The sequence below is a fragment of the Anastrepha ludens genome, chromosome 2, assembly GCF_028408465.1.
Source record: "Anastrepha ludens isolate Willacy chromosome 2, idAnaLude1.1, whole genome shotgun sequence".
Taxonomy (NCBI): Eukaryota; Metazoa; Arthropoda; class Insecta; order Diptera; family Tephritidae; genus Anastrepha; species Anastrepha ludens.
The window spans coordinates 119,201,186-119,228,238 of NC_071498.1; the positions used below are offsets into that span (position 1 = coordinate 119,201,186).

At 37.3% G+C, this 27,053-nt stretch overlaps 1 protein-coding gene across 1 annotated transcript in view; it reads left to right on the forward strand.

Moving 5' to 3' along the window:
- The window catches only part of LOC128855213 (vesicular acetylcholine transporter), a 50,837-nt gene extending 30,494 nt beyond the window's left edge, over window positions 1-20,343 (forward strand). Inside the window, exon 2 of the mRNA XM_054089931.1 lies at window positions 17,212-20,343. Coding sequence (XP_053945906.1) covers window positions 17,893-19,692 — 1,800 coding nt within the window. The 5' untranslated portion in view covers window positions 17,212-17,892 and the 3' untranslated portion in view covers window positions 19,693-20,343. The remainder of the gene's footprint in view (window positions 1-17,211) is intronic.
- The last annotated feature ends 6,710 nt before the right edge of the window (window positions 20,344-27,053 follow it).

Consider the following 27,053-nt stretch of genomic DNA (forward strand, 5'->3'; position numbering starts at 1 on the left):
CACATAAAAATGAAGGACACGAATGTCAATGTTGACGTTTATACTAACGAACAAATAATAAATAAACAAAGATGCAAACAAGCGGAATAATAAAACAATTGCCAAAAGACAAGTGCAGCAGCTTGCCTATTACATACAAACATACATACATACATGCATCAATATTTGCACAATATTTGAGTGGGGTAAGAGATTCAAGTGGCAGGCTTATTCGTGTATTCATGGATGTGTGTACGAGTATATTTACGTGTATGTGCGTGTATGATACCTGTTTTATAGGCACTGTGTGTTTATCTATGTTAGTTATACTTGCTCATTCTATTGCATAAGCATTTTTGCTCAACAGTACCGTAAAGAAACAAGGCAAACTTTCTTTTGTGGCGCACTGAGATCCTTTGCAAATTGATTGCTTCTTGAAGTGACTCACGTTAAAAACTTCCAGAAGCATATAAGTATGTGCATAAGTATATATAGGACTTAAAATTTTACCAACATTAGAGCCCAAAAGCAGTTTGTTGAATATTGGCTGGAAGTGTCACATCATCAGCTTTAAAAAACTACTGTACTAAATAACAATTTCCTTAAAAATTAAAGAAAAATCGTAATTATCAGCAACCTACATAATTCTCTTTTCGATAAATTTCCCTGCCTAATTTTTTGACAGTCATTATTGTGAATCCTATTTTATTCTCTTTATCCATCGCGATTTTATAAATTCACTAAAATTAATTTGGGTTGAAATTTTCATTTCTTAAAAAGACCAATGCAGTGCATCACAAAAATTAAAAAAACTATTTCTTGTTGTTTTTATCAGGTTTTACTTAAAATCTGTATGCCCCAATAACTTAAAAAGCAAACTCACTCAATGAATGCGATGAGAAAAATTTATAAATAAAGGGTTTTCCAATAACAGGTGTTATTTTGAATAGGCCGTTATTTCGGTAGATGTCACTTTTGAAGCTGTCAAATGGAACGATACAAGCTTAAACAACGCATTGAAATTATTAAAATTCACTATAAAAATGATGAAAATTTTGCAGAAATGGTTCGTAAAACTCTAACATTTTTGGGTAATCGTGAAGCACCTTGTCGGACGGCAATACAGAAATTGGTGAAAAAATTCGAGCTGTTGGGACAAGTTAGTGATGGGAAGAATAAAACTCGTGCACGTCGCTCAAGAACAGCCCAAAATATTGCTGTTGTAGCCGAAAGTGTTGAAGAAAACACAGGTTTGTCCATTCCTCGTCGTTTTTTGGAATTAGGCATTCCACAAACGTCATTACACCGTATTTTGCATAAAGATTTGGGTCTTAAGGCTTACTAAGTCCAGGACTATGAATAAGTTCGTGCGGTTTTACAACAGATGGCGTAACTTGATTATTATTCCATCGATCCACATTTCCAAACATTCATTGGAGAGCTACTGTCGTAAGGCACAACCGTCAGTATAAGTTTTTTATTTGAAGCGTAAACAACAATATTTTTACCACACTTGAAAATGTCGAATTTCGTGCCAAATAATGTGTTTTTGCGGGGAATTCTTCTTCATTATTTTAATATGAAGAAAAAAGCAGCCGAAAGTCATCGTATCTTGGTGGAAGTTTATGGTGAGCATGCTCTATCTGAGCGAACGTGCCAGAAGTGGTTTGCACGCTTTAAAAGTGGTGATTTTGGCTTGGAAGACGAAGAACGCGAGGGTGCGCCGCCAAAGTTCATGGATACCGAATTGGAGGAATTGCTCGATCAAGATCCGGCTCAAACGCAAGAAGAGGTTGCAAAAACTTTGGGAGTTGATCAATCAACCATTTCCAAACGTTTAAAAGCCATGGGAATGATCCGAAAGGTAGGCCATTGGGTGCCGTATGAATTGAAGCCAAGAGACGTTGAACGCCGTTTTATGGCATGCGAACAACTGCTTCAACGGCACAAAAGAAAGGGTTTTTTGCATCGAATTGTGACTGGCGATGAAAAGTGGGTCCATTACGACAATCCAAAACGTCGGGCAACGTATGGATACCCTGGCCATGCTTCAACATCGACGTCGGCGCAGAATATTCATGGCCTGAAGGTTATGCTGTGTATCTGGTGGGACCAGCTGGGTGTTGTGTATTATGAGCTACTGAAACCGAATGAAACGATTACGGGGGATGTCTACCGACGACAATTGATGCGTTTGAGCCGAGCACTGCGAGAAAAACGGCCGCAATACGCCGATAGACACGACAAAGTTATTTTGCAACATGACAATGCTCGGCCACATGTTGCACAAGTGGTCAAAACATACTTAGAAACGCTCAAATGGGATGTCCTACCCCACCCGCCGTATAGTCCAGACCTTGCGCCATCCGATTACTATCTCTTCCGATCGATGCAACATGGCCTGGCTGACCAGCACTTCCGTAATTACGATGAAGTCAAAAAATGGATCGATTCGTGGATTGCGGCAAAACCGACCGAATTTTTCACAAAGGGAATCCGTGAATTGCCAGAAAGATGGGAAAAAGTAGTAGTAAGCGATGGACAATATTTTGAATATTAAATTTGTAACCATTTTACGTCAATAAAGTTTCAAATTTCGAAAAAAAACCGCACGAACTTATTCATAGTCCTATTAACACAAGAACTCAAGTCGGCCGATCATCAACAACGTCGTGTCTTTGCTGATTGTGTCGTTGAAATGCACGAAAATGATCCGGAGTTCCTTCAAAAAATCATATTGAGTGATGAGGCCCATTTCTACATCGGTGATTTCGTCAACAAGCAAAATTGTCGGATCCGGGGCTCAGAAAATCCAAGAGTTATTGTTGAAAAGCCTCTCTATCCTCGACGTGTGACTGTTTGGTGCGCTTTATGGTCCGGCGGAGTCATCGGACCTTACTTTTTCGAAAATGAAGCTGGAACAACAGTTAGGGTGAATGAATTGCGCTATCGAGTGATGATTAACGATTTTTTATGACCGGAATTGGATGGTATTGATCTGGACGACGTGTATTTTCAACAAGACGGCGCTGTGTGCTGCTTGTATGATCTCTTACGGGAATAACACCTCTTATTGGAAACCCCTTTAGTTATGATTTAATCTAATTTGGAAATTTGCCTCAGCACTTTTCAGCCCGGTGCAACAAGAAATGGCTTTTCCTCGAAACTACATTTTTTGGGTCAGCCGTACTAATATTATTATTCTGAGGGGATTTAATAATGTAACTTGGAATATCTATTGTGCCACTTCACGGTTTCACAGTATTTGTCTGAGCCCAAAGTCCTCAATAAATTTTAGTATTTGTCCTAATTTATCTGAAAAAATGTGTTTATCCAGGTGTTTCTCTCCAGTGTTGGGCACGCCTCCAGCACATGTTTGGCGATTTCATCTTCCTCCCCACACAACCCGCAAGTTCCACTGGAATATTTTGCTAACTTCTTAAGAATGCATCTGATTCCCAAATTATTCTTATTTAATTCCATACAAGCTTTAAATCGGTTTAGGTTAAAGCAAACTATCATTGACCGCTATTGCGATAAATCGGGTAGATTACCCTAGTATGATGTCCTTTGCATTTTCTCTTCTTCTTATTCTTCTTGATCGGCGCGATTACTACTAATGCGATTTTGGCCGAGTTTAACAATTGGAGATATTAAGTGAAGCCAAGTCCTTCTCTACCTGATCTTTAAAACGCCGAAAAGCTTCGCTCTTCCTACTGGTACCACCAGCTGGTATCGCATCGACTACTTTCAGCGCCGGAGCGTTTGTATCTACTTTCTGAATAACAGAGGAGAAGTTACTCTTTCCCAGACCTCAAAATGCCACTGGGCCTATAAGTGGCGAGGCCGCCAATTTCCTGACTAATTTCAATGTAATTTCGTTCCCAGTAATACTAACGTATAATATAAGCCCTGGAACCCATAGAATACTTACCTGATTGTTCAGGCCAAAGATATTGAGCTTACCAAGACATTCCAAAAACAGTTTTGATGTAACCTTTGAACTGTCAGAATTGAGAAACTTGATTGCTGACTATTCATCGGAAAGCATAATATCCCCGATACGCAAACACCTGCACCTGCACTTTTCCGGGTTAATAACTCGAACCAATTTTGATCGCTTTTCTTGAAATTTTAACTGAATATTCCATTTCCATTTTCATGCCAAGATTTGAACTCTCATTTCAGAAATTTCGATATATCAGATCCGCTTCTCATCATCAAGGACACGATACTATCCCCCCTCAACAAATTATTTTCTATGGTTTTTCTCTATTTTTTATTCAGCAGCAGCATTTTTTCAGTATCTGAATAGTCCTAGACGTCTAAAAGACTCTTGACTTTCTTCACCCAACGCCTAAGCAAAAACTACATACACCTCATCAGTACGATTATTATTATTCACAATTACGTTACGCAAGGAAGTATGAATGGAGCTTTTCCTTGTGCACTTGTGTCCAAGATTGTTAAAGGTTTGCTGACGCAACTGGGTATATATATAATAGCATAAAGGGAGCGAGGTAGATACAGGCGTATGTACAAATAGGAGGGATCGATTTAGCCATGGCTGTCCGTAAGTACGATAACTCGACCAACAATTAATATTTCAATATTTCAGTAAAACTTGGTACACTCACTACTATTTGCCCAACGTAGTTGTTAATATATATAATTTGTTTTTTTAGCTGCATAGGAACTACCGAAATCGATAACTAGGTTTGGCAGCTGATAATAGTAAATTGGTGTCAGTTCAGTAGGGTTTAGCAAGCCTTCATGAATTGTTTAACGACAAAACAACATTTCCAAATTCTGGACATTTACAATACTTAAAAAAAAATGGTCGCGAAGTTCATAGAGCACTGGCGGCATCATCGGCCATTATTTTTTTCGAAATGAGGAAGGAGCTGCCGTCACAATGGCGAACGTTATCGAGCTATGCTGTTGAACTTTTTTATTTCTAAAAATTTAGCAGCTAAGCATGGACGACATTTCGTTGAAAAACAATCGATTTATTGTCAAAACTTGGATTAATCGAATTAATCACGTAACTTGTAGCCGCGGCAGACATATTCTGCGTATCATATTCAAAAACTAAATGTCACGAAGTTATCTGTCTGATTATAATAGAAAAACATTCTATTTCTGTTTTGGATTATAATTCTCTCATGCTCTTAAACAAACACCGATGTATGAGCATATATATTTGGCGCTAACTCCAATGATTTTTTTTTAGCGCTCGAGCTCCTCCTCCCATTTCGTGATGTGCGTCTTGATGTTTTTTTATGTTCTTCTGATGTGGGACCTACAGTTTTTATGGATGGCAAATGTGCCGTAATGTCCCGTAAAGAAAATAATTTATACAGTTTATGACATACTAGCGAATGCTCGACACGCACTGCTCTGCTTTTCAAGCAAAGACTAGTTGGCAACACCATATCAAAGCAGATGCTGTTGAAATCGAATGGCATATATTTTTCATATTTACCTTGCCTGCTTATTTCCGCTTAGCGGAGTTTTTCACACAGCGCACATTTAATCAAGGATAGATTCTTTGAAAACGTGTTTCTTTTGTTTTCGATATTTTAGTGATAATAGAAAAGAATTGGGACATTTTATTAATGTAGAGTTATAGTAAACATTTCAAAGTGGTATCGCAAAAACTAGTACTTCAATCGATTGGGACATTTTTCATATGTTGCAGTTTGGCAATACTTTTTTTGATTTTTTAGCCCATTTTGGTTTATACTGACACTTTTTTTTAAAGCTTCTGCAATTTATGTCGAAAAAAGCCTTAGAGAAGAGGTTAGATACAGAATACAAAACAAATCGAAACATTCTGTACATACATACATAAGTATTCGCGCACAAATGTAAGTATGTATGTACATATTTTTGGACCTTATATGGTAAGATGTTGTAAAAAAAACCTTTTTCAGAATTTGAATTTATTTTATGTCTCACTAATTATATTCTTTATATATACCCATTATTCCTACAAGGAACATAGGACCGTTACAAAAATATTCCAATTCCTGTATCTAAAGGTAGAGATTTTATCTCTCTCCAGTTCTTGTTTTGGGCTTCAATTTCGAGCTCGGTCTGCCTTCTCCAGGTATATGCTGGGCGTCTTCACCTACGGTTGCCCTGCTCATTCCATTCGATGGCCATTTTCGTTATGTCACGCGTTGGTCTACGCAGGACGTGGCCAATCCATCGTCATTTCTTTCGTCTATGTTCAACGTTACATAATAACAACAACTGTTATTCGTAACGACTTCTGGCCAGAAAATTCAAAATGTACTTCGTAAACACTTGTTAATAAAAACTTTCACTTTTTTATATCGCTGGTAGCCATGTTCCACGATTCACAGCCGTACAGGAGTACTGACTTTACATTGAAGTTGAAAATTTTTATTTTGACGGATATTGACAAAAAAGAGGACTTCCAAACTAGTTGTAGTCGCCCAAAGGCTTAGTATAATGCTCCAAATATGCTTATTCGCCTTATCCAGTGCCTTTACCACAATGCTACAGTGCAGTTGACTTATTAAATTAAAAAACAAAAATAGTTGAGTTTAAAATGATTTTGAAATGGAAAAAATATTAGTACAATTTTTTCTTGAACTATTATAGAGCTGTCCTGCAAAAATGTGATTTCGAATTTACAATAAAAACTTTAATTAAAGACGAACTTAGTTTCCAATGCGTTTATTCTAGGCCTGACTTATTTTTGTTGTTGTTGTTGTTGTTGTTGTTGTTGTTGTTTTGTAAAACTTGTTGTCTGTGTAACATAACACTTGAATAATATTTCACTATTGCATAGGTATATATCAGCAGGCACACTGACGCGTTTGGTAATACAATATTTTCACAAACGTTAATACTCGTCCAGCCATAAACATTATACATTAGGCTTACATGCTTACTACATGCCTATACTTATATATATGTATGTACACTTTACATACAATATGCACACACACATTCAACACAACTGCTCACCTTTCAGTGCTAAAATTATAGTCGCTGACTTCACTTGGGGAGGAAGGAGGTTGCACGGCAAATTTTGTTGTGAGAATTTTTGCAGCAGACATTTTCCCCGCCTTGGGCTGTGTGCTTTCTTCTCCACACGCAATCAACTGACACAGGATTTCTATGCCAGCCGACAGTTTTTGATGTTTTTTTTGTTCGCACTACTTTTTGTCGAAGGAAGGAAGCGAAAAATTTCGTTGAACGCCACTCCTTTGCAGCAAATGGAAATAAAATGTTATTTTCGTTACGCAGCAAAGTTTATTTGATTGCAAAGTTCTACGGCAGTACTCGTATTTCCAACACTCAATTGTACTTGTATGTGTGTATATGTGTGCATCTTTACGAGTTTACAGATACCTATTTGTAGGTATATTTATTGTTCCCCTGCACGCAAAGAAAGTTTGTTTGTTTTGTTGTTTGCCGAGTATTTTTAATGCTGTTGGCTTCCTGTAGTTTTAGCGGCAAACGGGTGATGCGTTTGTTTAATTTTTGTTTTGTAAAAGTTGAAATTTATGGCGGACAAGAGTAATGGAAATGCATACATACGTATCCGTATGTACGTATGTACATATTTCATCAAGAAGGCAACTAGCCCATAATACGATGCGCGGCAAATAAGTTGGCGCTCGATATTGATGAAACGCATCAAAGAAGATAGGAGAGTTTGACGGTTTCAGGCTACTCCGGCATGAGTTATGCGGTTTTCTAAATTTAATATTTTTAAATTTTGAATTACCTAAAAGCTGACAAATCCAAGAGCTGTCTGAGAATCAAAAAACTATCCAAATCCATGAAGAAAATTGAAAAAAAATTTAATATTCAAAATATTTATATTTTATGGAGTAAGAAAACTTAGTTTCTACATGCTTTAAACTGTTTTAGTGACCTCTAGATATTTATTTTCCGTATTTTTATGTTGTGAGGTCAAGGCCGGATTAAAAATGAGACAATAAATTAAATTATTGCTTCAGTGTATTTTGGAAAATAATCGTATTAATGGAAAGAATCGAATGACCTTGTTTTCGAAATTCTACCAACAACAGAAATTCATAAACAAGTAGGTGAAAGCATTAAAGGAATCTGTCATTTATTTTCTACTGCGCATCGAAGGGTTTTACAGTTTAAAGTGGTTGAACAAGTTTTTGAGCATACCCAAATTCGACTAATCATAAAATTGCTGATACAATAAGTCCTCGTATATCAGATAAACGAGTACTTCATATTCTGCATGAAGAATTGCACGGAAAGTAGTATCGTATTTTTTAGCAATTCAATAAAAAGCTGTGGAACTGTGTTTGCATATAACACATGGGTTGAAAAGGCCCGTGCTTAAAAAACACTTTTTTTTACTTTATTCATTAACGTAACTTCCAACAAGAGCAACACAATCATTCCAGCGCCGCTCGAACATTTCAATACCACTTTTGCAGAACGATTTATCTTCTGCCTTAAAATAGGGGTCAGTTTCAGCGATACCTCTTCATTCGAGCGAAATTTCTTACCAATGAGTATTTTTTTAGGTCTGAGAACAGCCAATAGTCACTAGGATCCAAATCTGGTGAATACAATGGATAAGGGAGCAATTCGATGTTCAACTCATGTAGTTTTGTCACTGTTTTGATTGATTTGCTACGCTCTTGTTTTTGGCCAACAATGAGCAAACGCGGCACCTACTTTGAAAGGAGCTTTCTCATAGTCAAATTCTCATGCAACATAAAGTCAACACGTTCTTCTTTACGATGTCAGCTAACTAAAACAACTTCACTTTTCGATCATTCAAAACGATTTTGTGGATTATTTATGTTTTCTGGCGTTACCGTCTTATTTGAACGTCCACTGTATTGCGCATCATTGGTATCTCTACGACCACCGAACATGTTTGAAGTCAGCAAACTATCGTTTTATTGTGGTTTCTGATGGAGCGGAGATACCCATAACACTTTTCAAGCAATAGCTTCGCTTGAACGATATTTTTCCCCATCAAAAAGCAGTGTAAAATTAAAACACGAAATTCTTTTTGATCCAATGTTTTGAAAATAACAAACGGAGAGTCACTCTTAACACAATAACTCACGAACTAATGAATAGAATATCAAGAAATTTTAACAGCGGTCTTTTTAAGGTTTGTACGAACTGAAAAATATGCATTCACTACCATAAAACTAGTGACATCTATGTGTTGGGCCCGGGACTTTTCCGGCCATGTGTTACTTTTCTTTATGTCGCTAAATTCTTATTGCGAAAAAGTAAGGAAAGGAAAATAAAGTATCTCATTCTGAAAACTAGCAAAAATGCTATTCGCACTGTTTTCATTCTTCCATTGAAATTAAAAGAAATATAACAAAATATTAAATCTGCGTTACGTAATGTACATACATATACATATACGTATATTCTCAGATCAAATATTTCCCTCTTAACACCTTTTTATTTCCATCCTAAGTGTACCACAAATCGATTTAATCACCTCCGGCCGCCGAACAGGAAGTTGCCAATGCTGTTACAACTTTGTGTGTGGGGTAGTACTGCTTTTGTTGTCTTCGAGGACATTTGCGCAATTATTTATTCCAGTTTCAATTATTTTGCCACACAAATATATAAACATACAGACATAGAATATTTTTATACGAAAACCTTATTATAATTTCAAACAATTTACACAATTCTCGTGCACGTGATGTGAAGCGTACTTGAATGGCGTATGGCGTGTCACGAAAAGGTGGTAGCAAAGTGAAAGGCCAAGCAACCACCACAAAATACATACTTCTCGATACAAAAAGTGAAATACTCGCATCCGTGAATATTTTGCATGTGTATGTGTATGTAGGTACAACTATGAGTGGATGTGAATAAGCCGAAGCATATTCGTGAGCACTTCAAAAAGGTGATTTAAGCGTTGCAAGTGTAATTATTATTATTGCTTTTTCCTTCGAATCAACAAAACGCGTGCACACACTTACACACACAAGCACATCGCAATATTTAGAAACATACATACGTACATACAAATACACATACAACAACTTTTCCGCCTACATAGCGACCCTCTAATGATTCGAAATCCTTGGTGGAGCGGAAATGGAGAATGCCATAGAGTGCCCAGAGCGAAAAAATGTTTGAATGTTTGTGTGTACGATAATAGGCACAAAAGTCCACTTCAGCCGCACGCAACACACACATTTGAGTAATTTCAAGCGTTGCATACACGCGCTGACGAACTACCTCCTCAAACCGCATATCCTTTTCAGTGGGTGGCTCATGCCAATCTATGAACGAGTCCTAGCCGTTCTATAGCTACGAATATAGCGATGACGTTAGCAGTGACGCGAACGTTGTTACATCATTAAATTTTCATGACCAAGTCGTACGTTCGCTTTCATAATATTTTCGTTTTTGTTTTTGCTTTTTTGTATTTTAAGCTTTTTTCATATTCACCTTTTTTAGCCAGTGCCTTTGACTGGGTCCATAGGGGTGTTTGGCTGTTGGTTGTTTGTTAATGAGCTTGTCGACCCCAATGCATGCCATGCACTTGAGTCAATTATAAGCGCTTGCAAGGATAGAGGTTTGGGGATATACATATGTAGCAGCGATCGGGGGTGAAAGTGTTGTTGGTGGATTTAGACATGGTGCAAAACAAAAGCAAGTCTATGAATGAAGCGTTCAAACTTCAAATGAGCTAAAATGCAAAGACAGTTGGACACTTTCTGCTGATATTTTCGAGGAACTGAGGTTTGAGCAAGACGTCTTGAGAAAAATGTGTGGTACTACCCATATTCCATTTTTATAAAAGTGCATTCGTGTAATACATTACACTGTACAACAAAATAATAAGGCTCCACCGCCGGAATATTTATTTATTAATCAGCAAACAGGAGGCTTAGATATGTACAAAGCCTTTATGACAAGAGTCTTAGAGTAACTTCTTAAAAGTAAACTTAGAGTAAAAAAAATAAAAGTCTAAGGAAGAAGAATAAACATTAAACTGAACTAACGCCCTCCTAATAGGAGCATTCATTCCACAAACAGTTTTAGAAATGCCCACAAAAAAACTTTTTTTAACAGAAAATGAGTGAGGGAAACTTCAATGAACTTTATTGAGCAGATACGGACAATCTATTGAGCCCCACAAATAACAAAGACAAAACACATCGACAACAGAATACGGCTAGATTCTAAAGACATTTTATTAATAGGACAGATTTATTAATAAGCCACAAGAGCGATATGACGGAATGGGATCAACGAATTTCATCATAATCTATAACATAGACTGCGTGAAATGGTGTCCAAATAAATACGCATATTCTAACCTGGACCAAACTAAGGACAGTTTGAGAGCAAAAGGATCAGAAATGAAGAATATAGGGATCGACAAATAAAGACCAACATTGCGAACGATTTAGAAAGAATATGGTTTAAGTGGATGATGAAGTTGAACTTGGAGTAAAAATAGACACCTAGGTCTTTTAATTCACTAATTGTCTTTAGCGGCGAATTTGAAGTGTAGTAAGACGTTGGAACAATATTGATAACTTTCGAATACGAAGTACATTGTTAAGGAACGCCAACTATACTTTACAAGTTTTTAACTAGCGTTGGAGAATGGATGAATCTTCTGCATATTTAGGTTAGGTTAGGTAGACCTGACTGGCAGAAAGTCATCACATAGACCAATTGGTCCTTAGTGGTACCAGATGGAGCTTACTGGACTCTTACGTTTCCTTGTAGTAGGCTTCTTGTAATAAGCTTGAGACTTTTGCGAATCTAAGTAAGCTCTGAAGCTCTAACCCCTAGAGACATTCTAACCTCACATATTAAAGAGCTCCTAAGCATTTCATTCGGGTTCTAGCTAATGCAGGGCAAGGACAGAGAAGGTGTTCTAGAGTTTCCCTCCTCGCCAGTTCATTGCAAAATCTGAAGCTATCATTGTTTGCAATTCCCATCTTGTGTGCGTGTGCCGCTAACAAATTGTGGCCTGCCAGTATACCTATGATAGTTCTGCTTTCCTTTCTAGACAGGGCTAGCACGAATCTGGCGTATTTGTCTGCATTCTGTGTACACATGATTTTCGCGGTTTTACAAGTGGCTAGATTACGAGTATTCCACTTACTACCTATCCGTGTTTTCATTTCCGCAGCGGGATCATTGTATACCGTATTTAAAGGTTTCAGTATGCCGTTTTCTTGTTCGAATTATTTGTAAACAGGGAACAACACTCATGAATCATGGTGCACAGTTAAATAATGTAATTTTTTCACATATTACTGTTAAGAGCCGTATTTTGAAAAGATAGTGAAACCCGAAAGAATCTAAATTTGTACGTATTTTATTTTAAAACGATTCTAGGCTAGTTTTTTGAAAGACCCTTTATAGGTACATACAAGTAGGCATGTACTCCCAGAAATGTGTAAATAATTTTTTACGCTATAAATTAGAGAACTTCACTCAGATAATTTCTAATCCAGATATTGTCGAAACGACATACTCGTCGCATCACAAACTTATTTGACTACTACCAAATTTTTGCTCAACTAATTTTCGTGTTGCTTTTCCGTCGATTATTTTCCTACGATTTGTATTGATTTGATGCCCCCTCGCTTAAAAGACGGAACACAACATTCTCACAAAAAATACACAAATTGGAACTCCACTAAAAAGAAAAAGAAAAAGTAAAGAAAAAGAAAAAAGAGAAACGTGAATTTACTCGTAGACACACCTGCAAAGTTTCTCAACTTGCTTTTCTTACTTCGCAACGGGCGGTGCGCCACATGTAACTCAACATCAAAGTTTATTATACATACACACATACATAAGTAGAGCAAAATCCCCATATCTGTCTTGCTACCTAGCACATTTATACAGAGAGATATACAAGTATGGAAGTATACATACATATGAATGTATGTATGTATGTATGTATGTGCACACATTGGCATGAGCACGCATTTGTGCGTTTCCACTTTTCGTACCAACTTTTCGCTTCCCCACACTTTTACGAGTGGCAACCACATCAATGCCCCTGGGTATTTCAACTAGCTGCTTTCATGGCTGGGCAATTTCCGACCCGTAGACATCCTCAAGTCCTTCCTCCTGCAACTTTCACTTCTCTGCTGTACTGGCGCACTATAGTCTCATTGCTGTTAGCAGCTCGGCATTCAGCAGCGTGTAAGCGTATTCAAGTGCGTTTAGCCCCGCTTTACTACTTTTCTACTCTACTTTTTCACGTTTCATGGTATTCTATTCATTTTGATGTTTGTATGTGTGTGTGTATATGTCCTCTTCTGATGTTGCTCTTATGCCATTCATTATCCTCGGGCATTTTTTCTACTTTTTTGAGCTAATACGAGTAAATATGTATTTGTGCTACTGTTTTTGAATTTTCTATGGTTTGTTCAGTAGTTGAGCTTTGTTTGAAACGATAGTGAATGTTGCTCACTAGTTTATTTTACCATTATTATTTCCATGTTGTTGTAGTTGTGATTCTCGTTATACATCTAAATACTTAGTCGCTACAACTGCCAGCTCTGTTTTATTAAAATTTCACTGCCTGGATTTTTGTTTGTTTAACGACCAGCAACCCGAGACTATAATGCAGCGTCATTAAAAATGCAAATTAAAGCGCCATTATATTGAGTTATGTAGAAAATATTTACTATTCAAGAAAAAATTACAATACAGTTGAAAAAATTTAATTAGTAAAAAAATCACATAATTATGCGATTCAACTGCATTTTTAAAACAGAAGCGTTTCTATAGAGTATTTTTGTTTGTTGCGGATGATGACACTTAAAATGCCTGATGCATCGCCAAAGTTGCCGTTGCAGCAATTGTATGTCCCTGGAATCGCCTTCGCATTACTTCAGAGTGGCGTTCCATATTCCTTATTACAAGGTATATGCTTATGTGTCTGCGTCCAGGTCCCGCTTTTTCATCCCCAGAATTTTTTCCGTGATACCACTGATGATTTCCTAGGTTTCCTCGCTGCTTAGCATCTTGTCGATTGCAGTTCCAGTGGCTGTGTAACCCGACTGCATTCCTCAGCTTTCAACGTTCCATTGGAAAAAGGTGTGTTCAGCGTCATATTCGGCTACGTTTCCCCATGTGCATGTGGAGTGCTCGCATTGTCCTACTTCGAACAGGTATTTCTAGAAATAACAGTGCCTCGAAATCATTTGTGTTGTATAAAAATTGGCTTCACCGAAGCTTCTGCTGTACCATGTGGTGACGTCTTTGAAATAGAATTGGTTTAGTGATGAGAGTGCAGATGAAAGTGGAGGTTTAATGGAGTTGGCGAAATGTAGAAGAAAATTAAAAGATGCATCTAATCCAATTTCAATTTGATTTCCTGGTGAATCTATGCAAGCTTCACATTTTCAAAATCTTACTACGGCTTCTTTTAGAGACGTTTGAATATGCAAAACGTTTGGCCACCCACCAGCTGCACGAACTTCGGCTCGATTTTGAGGCAGCTTCTTCTTGGTCTTGCTTTTGAAATCTGTCCAAACCTACGTTCAAAATGCCATACTGTTTCATTTATTAAATGTCAATTAAAATATTTTACCTTTAACTACTTTTTCCATGCTCTCACTGGTGGTCCCAAGCTCTGTTTGCCATGGATTCCCACCTTAGTTTTGCTTGCGCCTTGGTACAGCTCATCTGCCGCGAGTTCCGTTTCTTCAGCGATCTCGCATTTTGTCCTTTATTTTGCACGCTGCACGTGGCCTAATTCCTTCTTCCTTCCCCTTGATATTTAATTCCTACAACTTTTTCCTCTTAAAGGCTAGTAAAGCTATTGGTATTGAACCGTTTATCACTTGAACAGCTGGCCCTCATACTGTGCAGTAGGCAGACACATATCTCAGAGCTCCCGTTCGTTGTACCGATGCTAGGAGCTTACACCGGTGATTTGCATTTAGCCCATTTGTCCACAGTTCAGCTCTGTATAAGAGTCCGCTTCCCATTTTCTTTAAGTTGGTTCATCTATGCTTGGCATCAGTCTACTGAGAAGGGATACTATCTTGGCGGCTTCTTCTGTTGCGTATTTTATTTGGGCCCAGAAAGTTAGCCTTGGGTAGAGTCTTATGCCTAGGTCCTTTAGAACCTTTTCTGTGGTTAGCGTATTTGAGCAAGTTTGAATGCTAACTTCTCCGTTTTCTCTGTGGCTGATTTGAGGCTACGTTTGTATCCGCATCATGACTTTATTAAGCATTCTATGAGCTTCTTCAAAGTTTCGTGCTGTGATTACTGCGGCGATATCGTCTGCGTATCCGTTTAGAAAGGTACTATCGGGCATTTTTATATTGAATATCTCGTCATAACTAATGGTCCCCAAGTCGGGATCAAGCATTGATCTTTGTGCCGCTCCGCATGAGACGTCTCTACAACAAGAACTCTCTGAGGTTTAATTCGGATTCAGCAACCCCAAAAACTTATATATCTTGTTTTTCAAAATATTTTTCCCTTCAATTTGACCTCGCAAGGACACACGGACAATAAGTTCGGCCTCATCCACCTCAAAAACGTATATAAGTATTTAGATAATTTTTTTTAATTTTTTGGGTAATAATTCTACGCTTGACCTTGAAAAACATTAGTTTTTAAGTTTTTAATTATTTATGAGATGATTTCACTCTTTAAGGGAGGTTGGAAAATCGTGTACTTGCCCTGATGTACTACCACTGATTAGAACTACGATAAAAATATTGCAGACCGAATTCGAATACATATAATTTTTTATTTTTAAATTTTTTCTGAATTCTTCATAAAAATACACTTATTCAAGGCGCCTAGACAATCTTTTGCAAAATCATTTACGAGCTTTAGAAAGGAAGAGATATTAAATCGGTTAAATTTTGCCTTCTCTAAGACTACTGAACAAAATTTGTCGAAAAATCCCCATTATGCGCCTAATTGTAATGCTATCGAACTCGATCCGAAAACCCCCATACCTATAGCTATTAAATTCTTGTAATCAAAGTGAAGCTCTAATCACAGGATGGGGCAGAATTAATTGACGTAATGTAAATAAAAAGAAATGTTTTTGAGTGGTGGAAATCTTTATACTGACTTTAACGCGCTCCCGTACTTGTATACTTGTTACTGCAGCAGACTAATTCACAAGTGTCAAATGGTTGACGTACGACGCCATTTGCAAAAGTTATAAATTCACCGATAGGATTAATTTTGCGCCGCCTTGCATATTAATCTGTAACTTTAATCATCATTCGCGGGCTTTGGGCCATTGCATATTTCACGGCAATGCAATTTGTATGAATCTTGACAGCCGTTTTACGTGAAACGCGAACTTAGTACTATGCTTTAAACTAAATGTCAAAATCCAGCACAGGAAAACTTACCCTCAGAGAGACAGGGGCACGCGTAAATGTGTCTCTCGCTCCGTTTCTTGGCTCTGTGGATGAAAAACGATAGGTTCCAGGCACGAACAGATTCAAGTGTTATAAAATATTAAAAGTGGTTATGGGTTACTCCCTGCACATACACACACATATATATGTATATATTCATATGCACACATACACTTACACAATTTAATTAATGTTATACAAGTATTTAGATTTTCATACGTGTACTCAAACGTACCGAAAGCATTACGAGTAGTTGGTTATATTTATGTATTTTATGATTGAAATGTGTGTCACTAGTGGAAAGAGAACAAACCCCATTTTACAATATTACAAACAATTGTCGATAACTTTTGTAACAATGTTGTTGTTGTACCAATTATGTACCATTCAACATTGCGTATTTCAGCAGCACTGACGTGTAATTAAAATTTGCCATTTGTAGAGCGCCAAATTACTTAACTATGTAACTTTAACGAATCATATACAAAATTTTGACCAAAGAAAAAATCGATACACAAATATTTCTATTTCATTGCAAATGGATAAAAGCAATTAAACAAAATGGACGTTCTTTCACTTCACAGAAACAACATTTCAATCCTAAAATTCTATGCTAGTCATTGTTTTCGAAACTCAAACATTTTGAACATTACGAAAACTTTTAAGTGAAAGTAATGAAATTGAATGAATTATCTTTTAACTAAGAAAACCACAACAAATAGAACGAATAAGCGAATGCAAAACCAAAATCAAAACCAAAAAACATCTGAATGCAAGCAATGAAAAGTACTTGACATTAAAAACTAATGGAAATCTTGTTTCTGTGTCGTTAAAGGTTGTCCAGACGGTTGCCACCAATCCTACTAAAATGTAAATAGTCCCATACAAGAAGCAAGTATTTGGGCGCAGAAGAGCAAACAAAGTTTAGAGTGGGGTGAGAAAAGTAAATGTACGCCAGCCAGCCACAAGCAGAGATCACAAAAAGAAGTTTAACGGAGAAACAAATACAAACCTCCAAACTCACACACACACAAACACAGCGAAAATATAAAGGAAGCAAACACAATGTGCCTGTTAGTAACACCAACAAAATCAACAAGAACAACTAAAGCAACAAAATCCACTAATATCACAACGAGAAGAGAGAGAATAAGGAAGAGCATTACAAACTGAAGCAAAAGTTTTAGCATTCGAAAGAACTAAAGTTGGAAAGTAAAACCACGAAAGTTACAAAACACAAAAAAAATAAATGGGAATAAAAGTTCCGACAGTAGCTAAAAGAGTTTGGACCAGTTATAGCGCAACAACAAAGGGCGCCGTTGTCTTTAAAAAGGATAGAAGATAGCCAAATAAAGCAGGCATACATACACAAGCAGCTGAATATAGAGCATAAAGAGAACAGCTACAGCAACACCGTTCAAGTACAAGAGAACAAAAACAACAGCAACCGCAACCACAAAGAAATACGAAGAAGAGAATTTGAACGCTCAAAAACTTGTATTATAAGACTTCCAAAATGGCTGGTTCCTTTCAAATACCGCTGCTCAATCTGGAGTTGCGTGAAGTCAAGGAGATCGTGTGGGAGAAAATTCAAGAGCCAGTAAATCAGCGTCGCCTCATATTGGTGATAGTTTCGATTGCGCTGCTGTTGGACAACATGTTGTACATGGTGATTGTGCCCATTATACCAGACTACTTGCGCGAAATCGGCAGTTTTGAGGATGACACACCAATGCCACCGCTACTGCGTGATAATCGCACCGGTGAAATAATACCAGTGCACCACGACCATCACGGTCAAGACTCCGCCACCGGCATACTCTTCGCATCGAAAGCCATTGTCCAGCTGATGGTAAATCCATTCTCTGGTGGTCTTATCGATCGCATCGGCTATGATTTACCGATGATGATCGGCCTAACAATTATGTTCTTCTCAACAGCGATGTTCGCTTGCGGACGCAGTTATAGCCTGCTATTCTTTGCGCGTTCACTGCAAGGTGCCGGTTCTGCATTCGCCGACACATCAGGCTTGGCTATGATAGCCGATCGCTTCACCGAGGAAAATGAACGCTCACAAGCATTGGGTATTGCATTGGCTTTCATCAGTTTCGGTTGTTTGGTGGCGCCACCTTTTGGCGGTGCGCTCTACCAGTTTGCTGGCAAAGAGGTGCCATTTCTCATCTTGGCGCTAATGTGTCTTTTGGATGGCCTTATGCTATTGCTGGTAATGAAGCCGGTTAAAGAACAAATACGGCAAAGCAAAGAAGTGCAACAACAATCCATTCCTATTTGGCGCCTACTCATGGATCCGTACATTGCAGTCTGTGCCGGCGCATTGACTATGGCAAATGTGGCACTAGCCTTCTTAGAGCCCATCATATCGCTATGGATGGAAGATAATCTAACAACGGAGAATTGGAAAATCGGTATGGTGTGGCTGCCAGCCTTCTTTCCACATCTATTAGGTGTCATTATCACAGTTAAAATGGCGAAAAAGTATCCACACCATCAGTGGCTAATGGCTGCCGTAGGCTTAGCGCTCGAAGGTTTCTCCTGCTTCATAATACCATTCTCTAGCTCCTATACAATGCTAATGATACCCATCTGTGTGATCTGCTTCGGCATTGCGCTCATCGATACTGCCCTTCTGCCTACACTTGGCTACTTGGTGGACGTGCGCCATGTATCCGTGTACGGCAGCATTTATGCCATTGCGGACATTTCATACTCGATCGCATACGCAGTCGGACCGATCATAGCGGGTGGTGTAGTAGAAGCGATCGGTTTTACAGCACTCAACTTCATCATTGCCTTCTCCAATCTACTGTATGTACCCGTGTTGCGTAAGCTACGCAACATCTACGACTTTAAACCCTTCGAGAATGAAGCCAACATACTAATGCAAGATCCACCGAACAAAGAGTATCAAACCTATGTAATGCACGATCAGAAACCAATCGATGGCGATTTTAAAAATCATCTCGAATATGGGCAGCAGTATCAGCAAGAGCAGGAATCCAATGTGGATGACACCAACTACGAGTACCAACAACAAGGTGAATACCAGCAGACTGGTGGCGGTGGCGGTGGGGGCTTTCAACAAAATCAGGGTTATCAGCAACAATATCAGCCTGGCTATCAGGAGCAGGGTGGCAATTATCAACAAGAATCGCGACATCTTCCACAACAACGCGTCGCTAATCCATTCCAACATCAACAACAACAACAACAGCAGCATCAGCAACAAATGAATGATGGTGTGGGCGCGAGCAGAGGTCCGGCCGGTCCAGCGAATCCATTTAGACAAGGATTTTAAAATGTTGTCTTACACAAATTTAGCGGTAATCTATGTTTGTTTGTATTACTTATATATAACTCTGAGCGCATTTCGTTGATTTAACTATATAGTGTACTTTATTGTTGTGTCTAATAGGAATATAACTGCATATACTTATATATAAATGATAATGAAATTTAGAGGCAATGCAAAAACGAAGAAAAAATTGGTTTTAGAAGAAAGGAAATTCATGTGGATTGCACACCATAACCGGATAGCAAAATAATACATGCTTACACACACATATACACATACAAGTGTATGCATGTATGATAAAAAGCAAGCATGGCTACATCCATACAGAAACATATACAAGTATGTACGTATATAAAGAAACAAAAACAATTAGATAACCGAATTTCAAAAGTAGGTAAACAATTTTCATTGCAAGCAACACAACTTTTGTATTATACACTGAGAAATTTACAAATATTTATATGCGTAAGTCACATTTAGCGACTAGGAATTCTTAAATGTATGAATATGAAAGTATTTAAGATAGCGAATACATACATATATACATATGTATATACACAATAGGGGCGTATGGTAAAACACTTGTATAAAGCATAAAAAAGAAGCACTTCCGAACGGTTATTGTGTGTAAAGCTTTACGATGGAGTTAAAATTCTTAAGCACAAACTCATTTATTTTTTGTTCTAATTTCGAAAAGAAGCTACATACACATGTGCTTACACCTACTAATATACATAGGTACATACATACAATATATACAAAAAAGTATTATTTTAAAAGAATTATAAAAAGTTTCCGTATTTCCGTGTCATAGGATCTTAGAGAATACTTAAAAAAAAAATTTTACGGCACATGAATTTAAACTACAATAAATTATATTAAGAAATTTATTTTCACACATATATATACCTATATATATATAACTCTTTCTTGAGTTCCGCTTTGTAATATGTGGCTGAAGTTTAGTCATTAAGCATTTTAATGAAAAGTCGGTTGGTTGGTTGAAGTGCTGATTCAGCAAGAATACAATTAGAGCTACCGCATCATTTTGTTACCACATCCCCGCTACCAACAAGTTATACGTTTATTTATTCACGACTATATCCAGTCTGTGCGTTTGAGACACCTTATGAGTTACTTTACGTCTGTACCAAATAGCTCTTCGAAGGTTTCAAAAAACGGTTTGCCAAGCGTTAACATCCTCACCTTTCATAGGGCACGGTATTCATAGAGGAAGTGGAAGATAGTTTTCTTTTACTCTCGTTGATTACAACTACTCTGCAAGAGCAGAGATACCCATTTAGGCGGCTTGCTCTCCTAAGCACCAGAAGCCTGTTATCACTGCCGTGAGTATGCAGACATCGCTTCGTTTCATACTTGTCAATGTTGATGTTTGTTTGTGATTGTAGGTAGGCCGTAACAGTTGGCTAACTTTGCGTGCCGTCTGATCTCTCCACCTACAGTCCGCGATTCGTAGGTATTTTAAGAAGATTGCATTTTTGATTACACCCAGAGGTGTGAATACCAATTCTGCAAAAATGTTATCCATGGCAGATCCCACTCTTGCCAGTTCGTCACTTCAAAGTTCCGATGTTCCGGGAATTAGATTCAGGTAACTTTATGGTTTTCACTCAAGGTGGTAAGGGTATTCCTGCTTTGTTTTACCAGTTTAGAGGTTGCTGTGTCCGAATCCAGTACTTGGGTTACAGCTTGGCTATCCGAAAGAATATCGATATTGTACTTAAAAGCGAAGTCTGCAATTAGTAGCCTACAAGCTTCCCCTATGGCCGGTATTTCCACCTAGAATACACTGCTAGTACTAGGAAGACGCACAGATTTTTTAATTCTAAGTCTCTGAAAATATATACATGCTCCAATCCCGCTTCATTTAACCTAAATGCACTCACGGTTGTCATCTTCTTGATATGCAGGTCTATCGGGATAACATGTGTCAGTGCATTAAGAGTCACCCTAAGACATAATCTACATAGAATTAAGTTGAAGACCCCATCTTCTTTTAAGCCTATGTTTGCAGGCATATCGAGCGATTTCTGCTTTCGTTACCCATAATGAAAAGATATTTTAAACGTTTCTGGTACCACAGTTTCGGTCATCGAAATTTAAATGTCAAAGAATGACAAAGCGCTATCAAGTAAATAAATAAACATAACATAGCGCTATCCGGAACTTTAATGTGCTACTTGGACGTGAAGCAAATCTACCGTATGACCTACTTTCATGCATTACAGCCCATTTCAATACTCTTTAGACAATTATCAAAGTAAACCAAGCAAACCATTTAAAAAAAATATTAAAAAGTGTTATCGAAATTACAGCTCAGTTGTACATACGCAACATGAAACGTTGCATAAAAGAGGCCCGTTTTGGGTTCAACGGCTAACATATCGATGGTTTTCGAGAAAAGCGACACAACTCAAAATTAACTCAAATTCGGAGTTTTGCCGTTAAAAGCAAAAATCAACTACAGAGTTTATATATTTTTATCTGGAAAAGCATCATAAGCGAATCTTGAAGCAATTCTGAGAGATGGCGTTAGTGTCGTTTTTTCAGGTGATCGAATTGGCGAGTCAATTATCTAGAAAACTGACCCACCTCAGTAATTTGTATTTTTGAATTATGTCACTTTTCTCGAAAACCATCGATATGTGAACAAGCAAATCACCACTATTGAAGCAAACAAAAATCCAAAAGTGCTCAACCGCTTGGCACTTAATGGCATGAACACGATGGTCATTCGAAAAGTTCGTGCAAAAATAAAAACTACTAAATTGCTTGGGGAACCTTATTTCCATTAATTTTGCGACCACAACTGCTGAGGCGTGAGCTGGTGAGAGATAGTGATGGAAAGGAAATCACGCGACTTCCTCGATTCAATCGAATGGCAAGCACAAGGAAATACACCGATCTCGCATCTCCAAGAGACGACACGCGCCAGTAGTGCCGCCATCTCTCTGACTTTGCAAGGTCTTTTCAATCATAAAGGACTCATTAATCCCTCACAAAGCCAAAATAGTTTTTGTTTTTTATTTAAATTTCTTCTCCTGTCGTTTTTATCTGATTACCAATAGATTACAAACTTTTTCTTCTGTCAATCACGGCCGGCCGGCTAAAGTAAGAAACTTCAGCCACATTTGCCTCATAAAAATTAATAAACACGTATTGATGTGGAATTATATTTCTTATTAAAATACCCACTTGATGTAAGAGTTCTTTTGTTTTGTATTTTTTTTTTTTGTAAATGAATGAATGCAAAAAGAAAGCTAACAAAACCAAAGATTACTTGATAGTCATATATACATACATACCTAGAAGTAGGAGTCAAAAAGATATCGGAGGTTACGAGTATATTAATTACGAAAAAACCAAAAACCATTTATTATGTAAGTGGGGCGAATGCTCAATTCGGCATCACACAGGCGACGCTCTGCACGCGGCATCAATATCGCTTACATATCAAAAAGTTGCACAAAAACACTTCGGGTGTCGATGTGCAGTAGCGTTGGAGTGCGAATTGGCACTTAGCCCCTTTAGAGTTAGAACAAAAACAAATCCTCAGTTCAATTAAGTGTTTAGTTTAAGTTTGACGATGCGTGTCGACATTGCAAGAGACAACACGTTGCTCATGCTCACATATCAATTAAAAGTAGGCGTGTCGCCGGTTGAACTCGCGCAGTCGCCGCGTCAGAAAACAGTTCTTAAACATAAGACACAACCAAGGTAACGATACATATCAGAGTCGAATGGCTCGCCTGTTAAAATTACCACAGTGATATTAATTATTGCTATTTAGCATGTATTATACATATATATACATATATATATATATATACATACTTACCTACATATATATAAATATAAATATATAAATATATCTTTACTCAGATATGGATACTTATGTACTTATAGATTACATATCCATACATGCATAGTGTCTCAGAATTAAGCGAACTTCAAATTATTGCAAACTTATACATACATACATATTTTTAAAGAAATTATGCGCTGAATTCTGTAGCTAATATTTATACTAAATGTTTACTCTAAGCGCGAATTAGGTGGTGTGAGTAAGTACTGCATACTAACTTGCATAAATACATACAATATATACACCCATATATACATATACATACGAATATTGCTAAACATTTAATAGCAGATATTTCTAATTTAGGAAAAAATTAAAGGCACTCTTCAATTTTTATATAAAAAGTAAATGTATTGTAGTTAAAAACAAATTACGCGTACACAATAGTGCAAAATTATGTAAAAAAATATATATATAATTACACACATACGCATGAATATCGAAAGAGAGCGGCTGAGAAGAATATCACTCAACACTAAGTAGCAGTTTCCTTGCATTATTTACCATTTTCCATATTGTATAAAATCAGTTAATAAAAATTTTATTTATTTTGAAATTGAAATTTGAAAAGTCGAGCCCAGAAGCACCGAAAGATTTGGTATATTGCATTTAAAGCTGTGAAAGGGCAGATAGTAACGAAGGAAAGAAGGCTAGTAATAGAAGGAAAAGGATAGAATAAGATAAATCGGAAAATATCCTCCAGTTTAAAGGAGTTTTACTCGTTCTCATGATATCGAAACTCAAAATTCGTAGCCTTGCTCTATCTAGCAAATGCAGGATACTCACAGAGAAAATGCTAAGTGCTTTCCACCTACTCTAAGTAAGGCAGCCAAATCGGGTCCTCAATAATTCCAATGGTGATCATATGTTGACCCCATGGGTTGTACTCTGTAATAATACCGACCATCAACCGAACGTCTTTTTATGTTTCGTACGCTTAATTAGAGCTCTCGCTGCATATTTTCGAACAGCCCGGGCGTATGAGCAACGAGTACCGCACAGCTATGAGATGCTCATTACACGAAAATTCTCTAGCATGAACTCGCGTACATTGAGTTTTTCGAGTTATTTGAGCATTGTTTGTTTCGATTATTTTAATTTTTGTGTCAGCACTTGTTTTTTTTTTTTTGTTTTCATTTTACAAATGATTTACACACAGCGTTAACGTTAGCTAAAGAAGGGCTGACAAATAAAATTCAGACACAGATTTAGTTGCTCAAATTCCGTAAGAAGGCAATGACAAGCCTCCGATGGTATTGAGTGCAATGAAAAAGCTCCTCATAAAAAATATTTGCCGCTCGGAGTCGACTTAAAACTGCAAGTCCCTCTATTTGTGGAACAACATCAAGACGCACGCCACAAATAGGAACAGAAGCTCACCCAAACACCTAACTCAAGTGTACGCGACAATTATTTATTTATTTCTTAATTAAGGTCACATTTTTCTTCTTTTCTTCCTTCTTAAGTAATGCAAAAATACTGCTTCACAGTGTTGCCAGCCGAACGATATTGTGTAGCAAAAAACAAACAAAAACAAATTAAATGGTGAGATTAATTATTAAATATTTAAAACAAAAAAACATACTTACGCGTACATACACATATTAATATATTTCTATTTGTATATAAACATGTGAAAGAAGAAAATTGAAATTTCATATAAACCTACCAATCAATTATTATTTGCTTGACTTTATGTGCTGCACTGAAAATGCTGTGAATATTTTGTAGCAGCAGTCATAAATGTCGTGAAAAGTAGCAGGGTGTACCTTAAAAATATACTAATTAACATGAAATATAGGTATATATACATACATAAATATATATATTATACGCGGCCTACACACACACCTACATACCTGTTGCAGTGCACACCTTTACACAAGTATACAAGCATAAAAATATGGCTGGAAGTATCAAAATAAAAACAATATTCAAATACACCATAAAACGAGCAAAATCCAGTGAAAGAGATGCGAGAGTGATTTCTCCGCATGTATTTATGTTAGTATGTAACTAATCAAAAATGGCGTTGTAAACACTGCAAATGAGACCCGTTCAATTCATTTCAATTGCACTCTAACCAAAGTACACAAAGCATTCACGCCCTGTATACAAATCTTATCATATGTATACCACACATATACACAAACTGCTATACAAATTGATATACACACATACTAATACAAGTAGAAGGCTAAAAATGTATTTTAAGCTATTGACGAAAATTATGTGTAAAGGCGAATACATTTTTTTATAAATATTTTTAATTCTAGGTGTCAATTTTTGGTGTTTACCGTTATTTTAGAAACTCTAAATATTTGTTTATTGTATTAAACTTTTCACGCGTACCCAAATTTTTGCAAAAACAAAAAAAAATCAATCACATTCAAATGTATGAGGCAAATTTTAAAACCGTGACATATCAGATAATACGGCCATTTGCAATACGTCTGCATACATATACAAATATAGTATACCTATCTAGAAAACCATGTATTACAAAACAATTAACTGCGTACGTACATTCATAAGTTTGCAAGTATACACACATACATCTGTTTGGACATATATATATAACTATATATACTCCCTTTTTCGGTGTTTGGCGAAGCTCCTCCTCCTATTTGTGGTGCGCGTCTTGATGTTGTTCCACAAATGGAGGGACCTACAGTTTCAAGCCGACTCCGAACGGCAGATATTTTTTTATGAGGAGCTTTTTCATGGCAGAAATACACTCGGAGGTTTGTCATTGCCTGCCGAGGGGCGCTCGCTATTAGAAAAAACTTGTTTCTTCATTTTGGTGTTTCCCCGAGATTCGAACCTACGTTCTTTCTCTGAAATCCGAAAGGTACTCACGCACCAACCCATTCGGCTACGGCGGCCGCCGTAGGGCTGTCATAATGCGTCCGTTGCGTCAATTCTGTTTTTCGGAGGCATCAAAAGCCTGCCCTATAATTAAATATAAGGGGAAGAAGAAACCGTCCTGGTGGTCTGAAGAGCTGACAACCTTGAGAACTGATTGCAGAAGACAGTTTAATAAAGCGAAAGCAACACGAGTATATAAAGCCTGGGACTGCTATCCCATTCAACTAAAAATATAAGTTAGGAAAGCGAAAAGGTCTGGTTGGTGAACGTTCTGCGGAGAATTTGAAGGAATCAGAAGCAGAAGCATCTAGACTGCGTAAACTCCTAACAAAAAAGTATTATTTCTCCGGAAGCCTCCAAGAACCGGATAAGATTTCGACTATCTCGAGTGAAGAAATTTTGAAGTTGCTAGTGGACACACAATTTTCAAGTACCTAACATATTAGTTAAAAACCTAATTGTGCCATTGAAGATATAATCACTTAAACTAGGATAGCCTGGGCAGTGATCACTTTTAAACCACTTAAATCACCTTATCTAGTCAAGTTCCTCCTGGCTCAAGTAAAAACTCTCTCGATTATGTTATGGAGTGGTTAACTGTTATATTCAA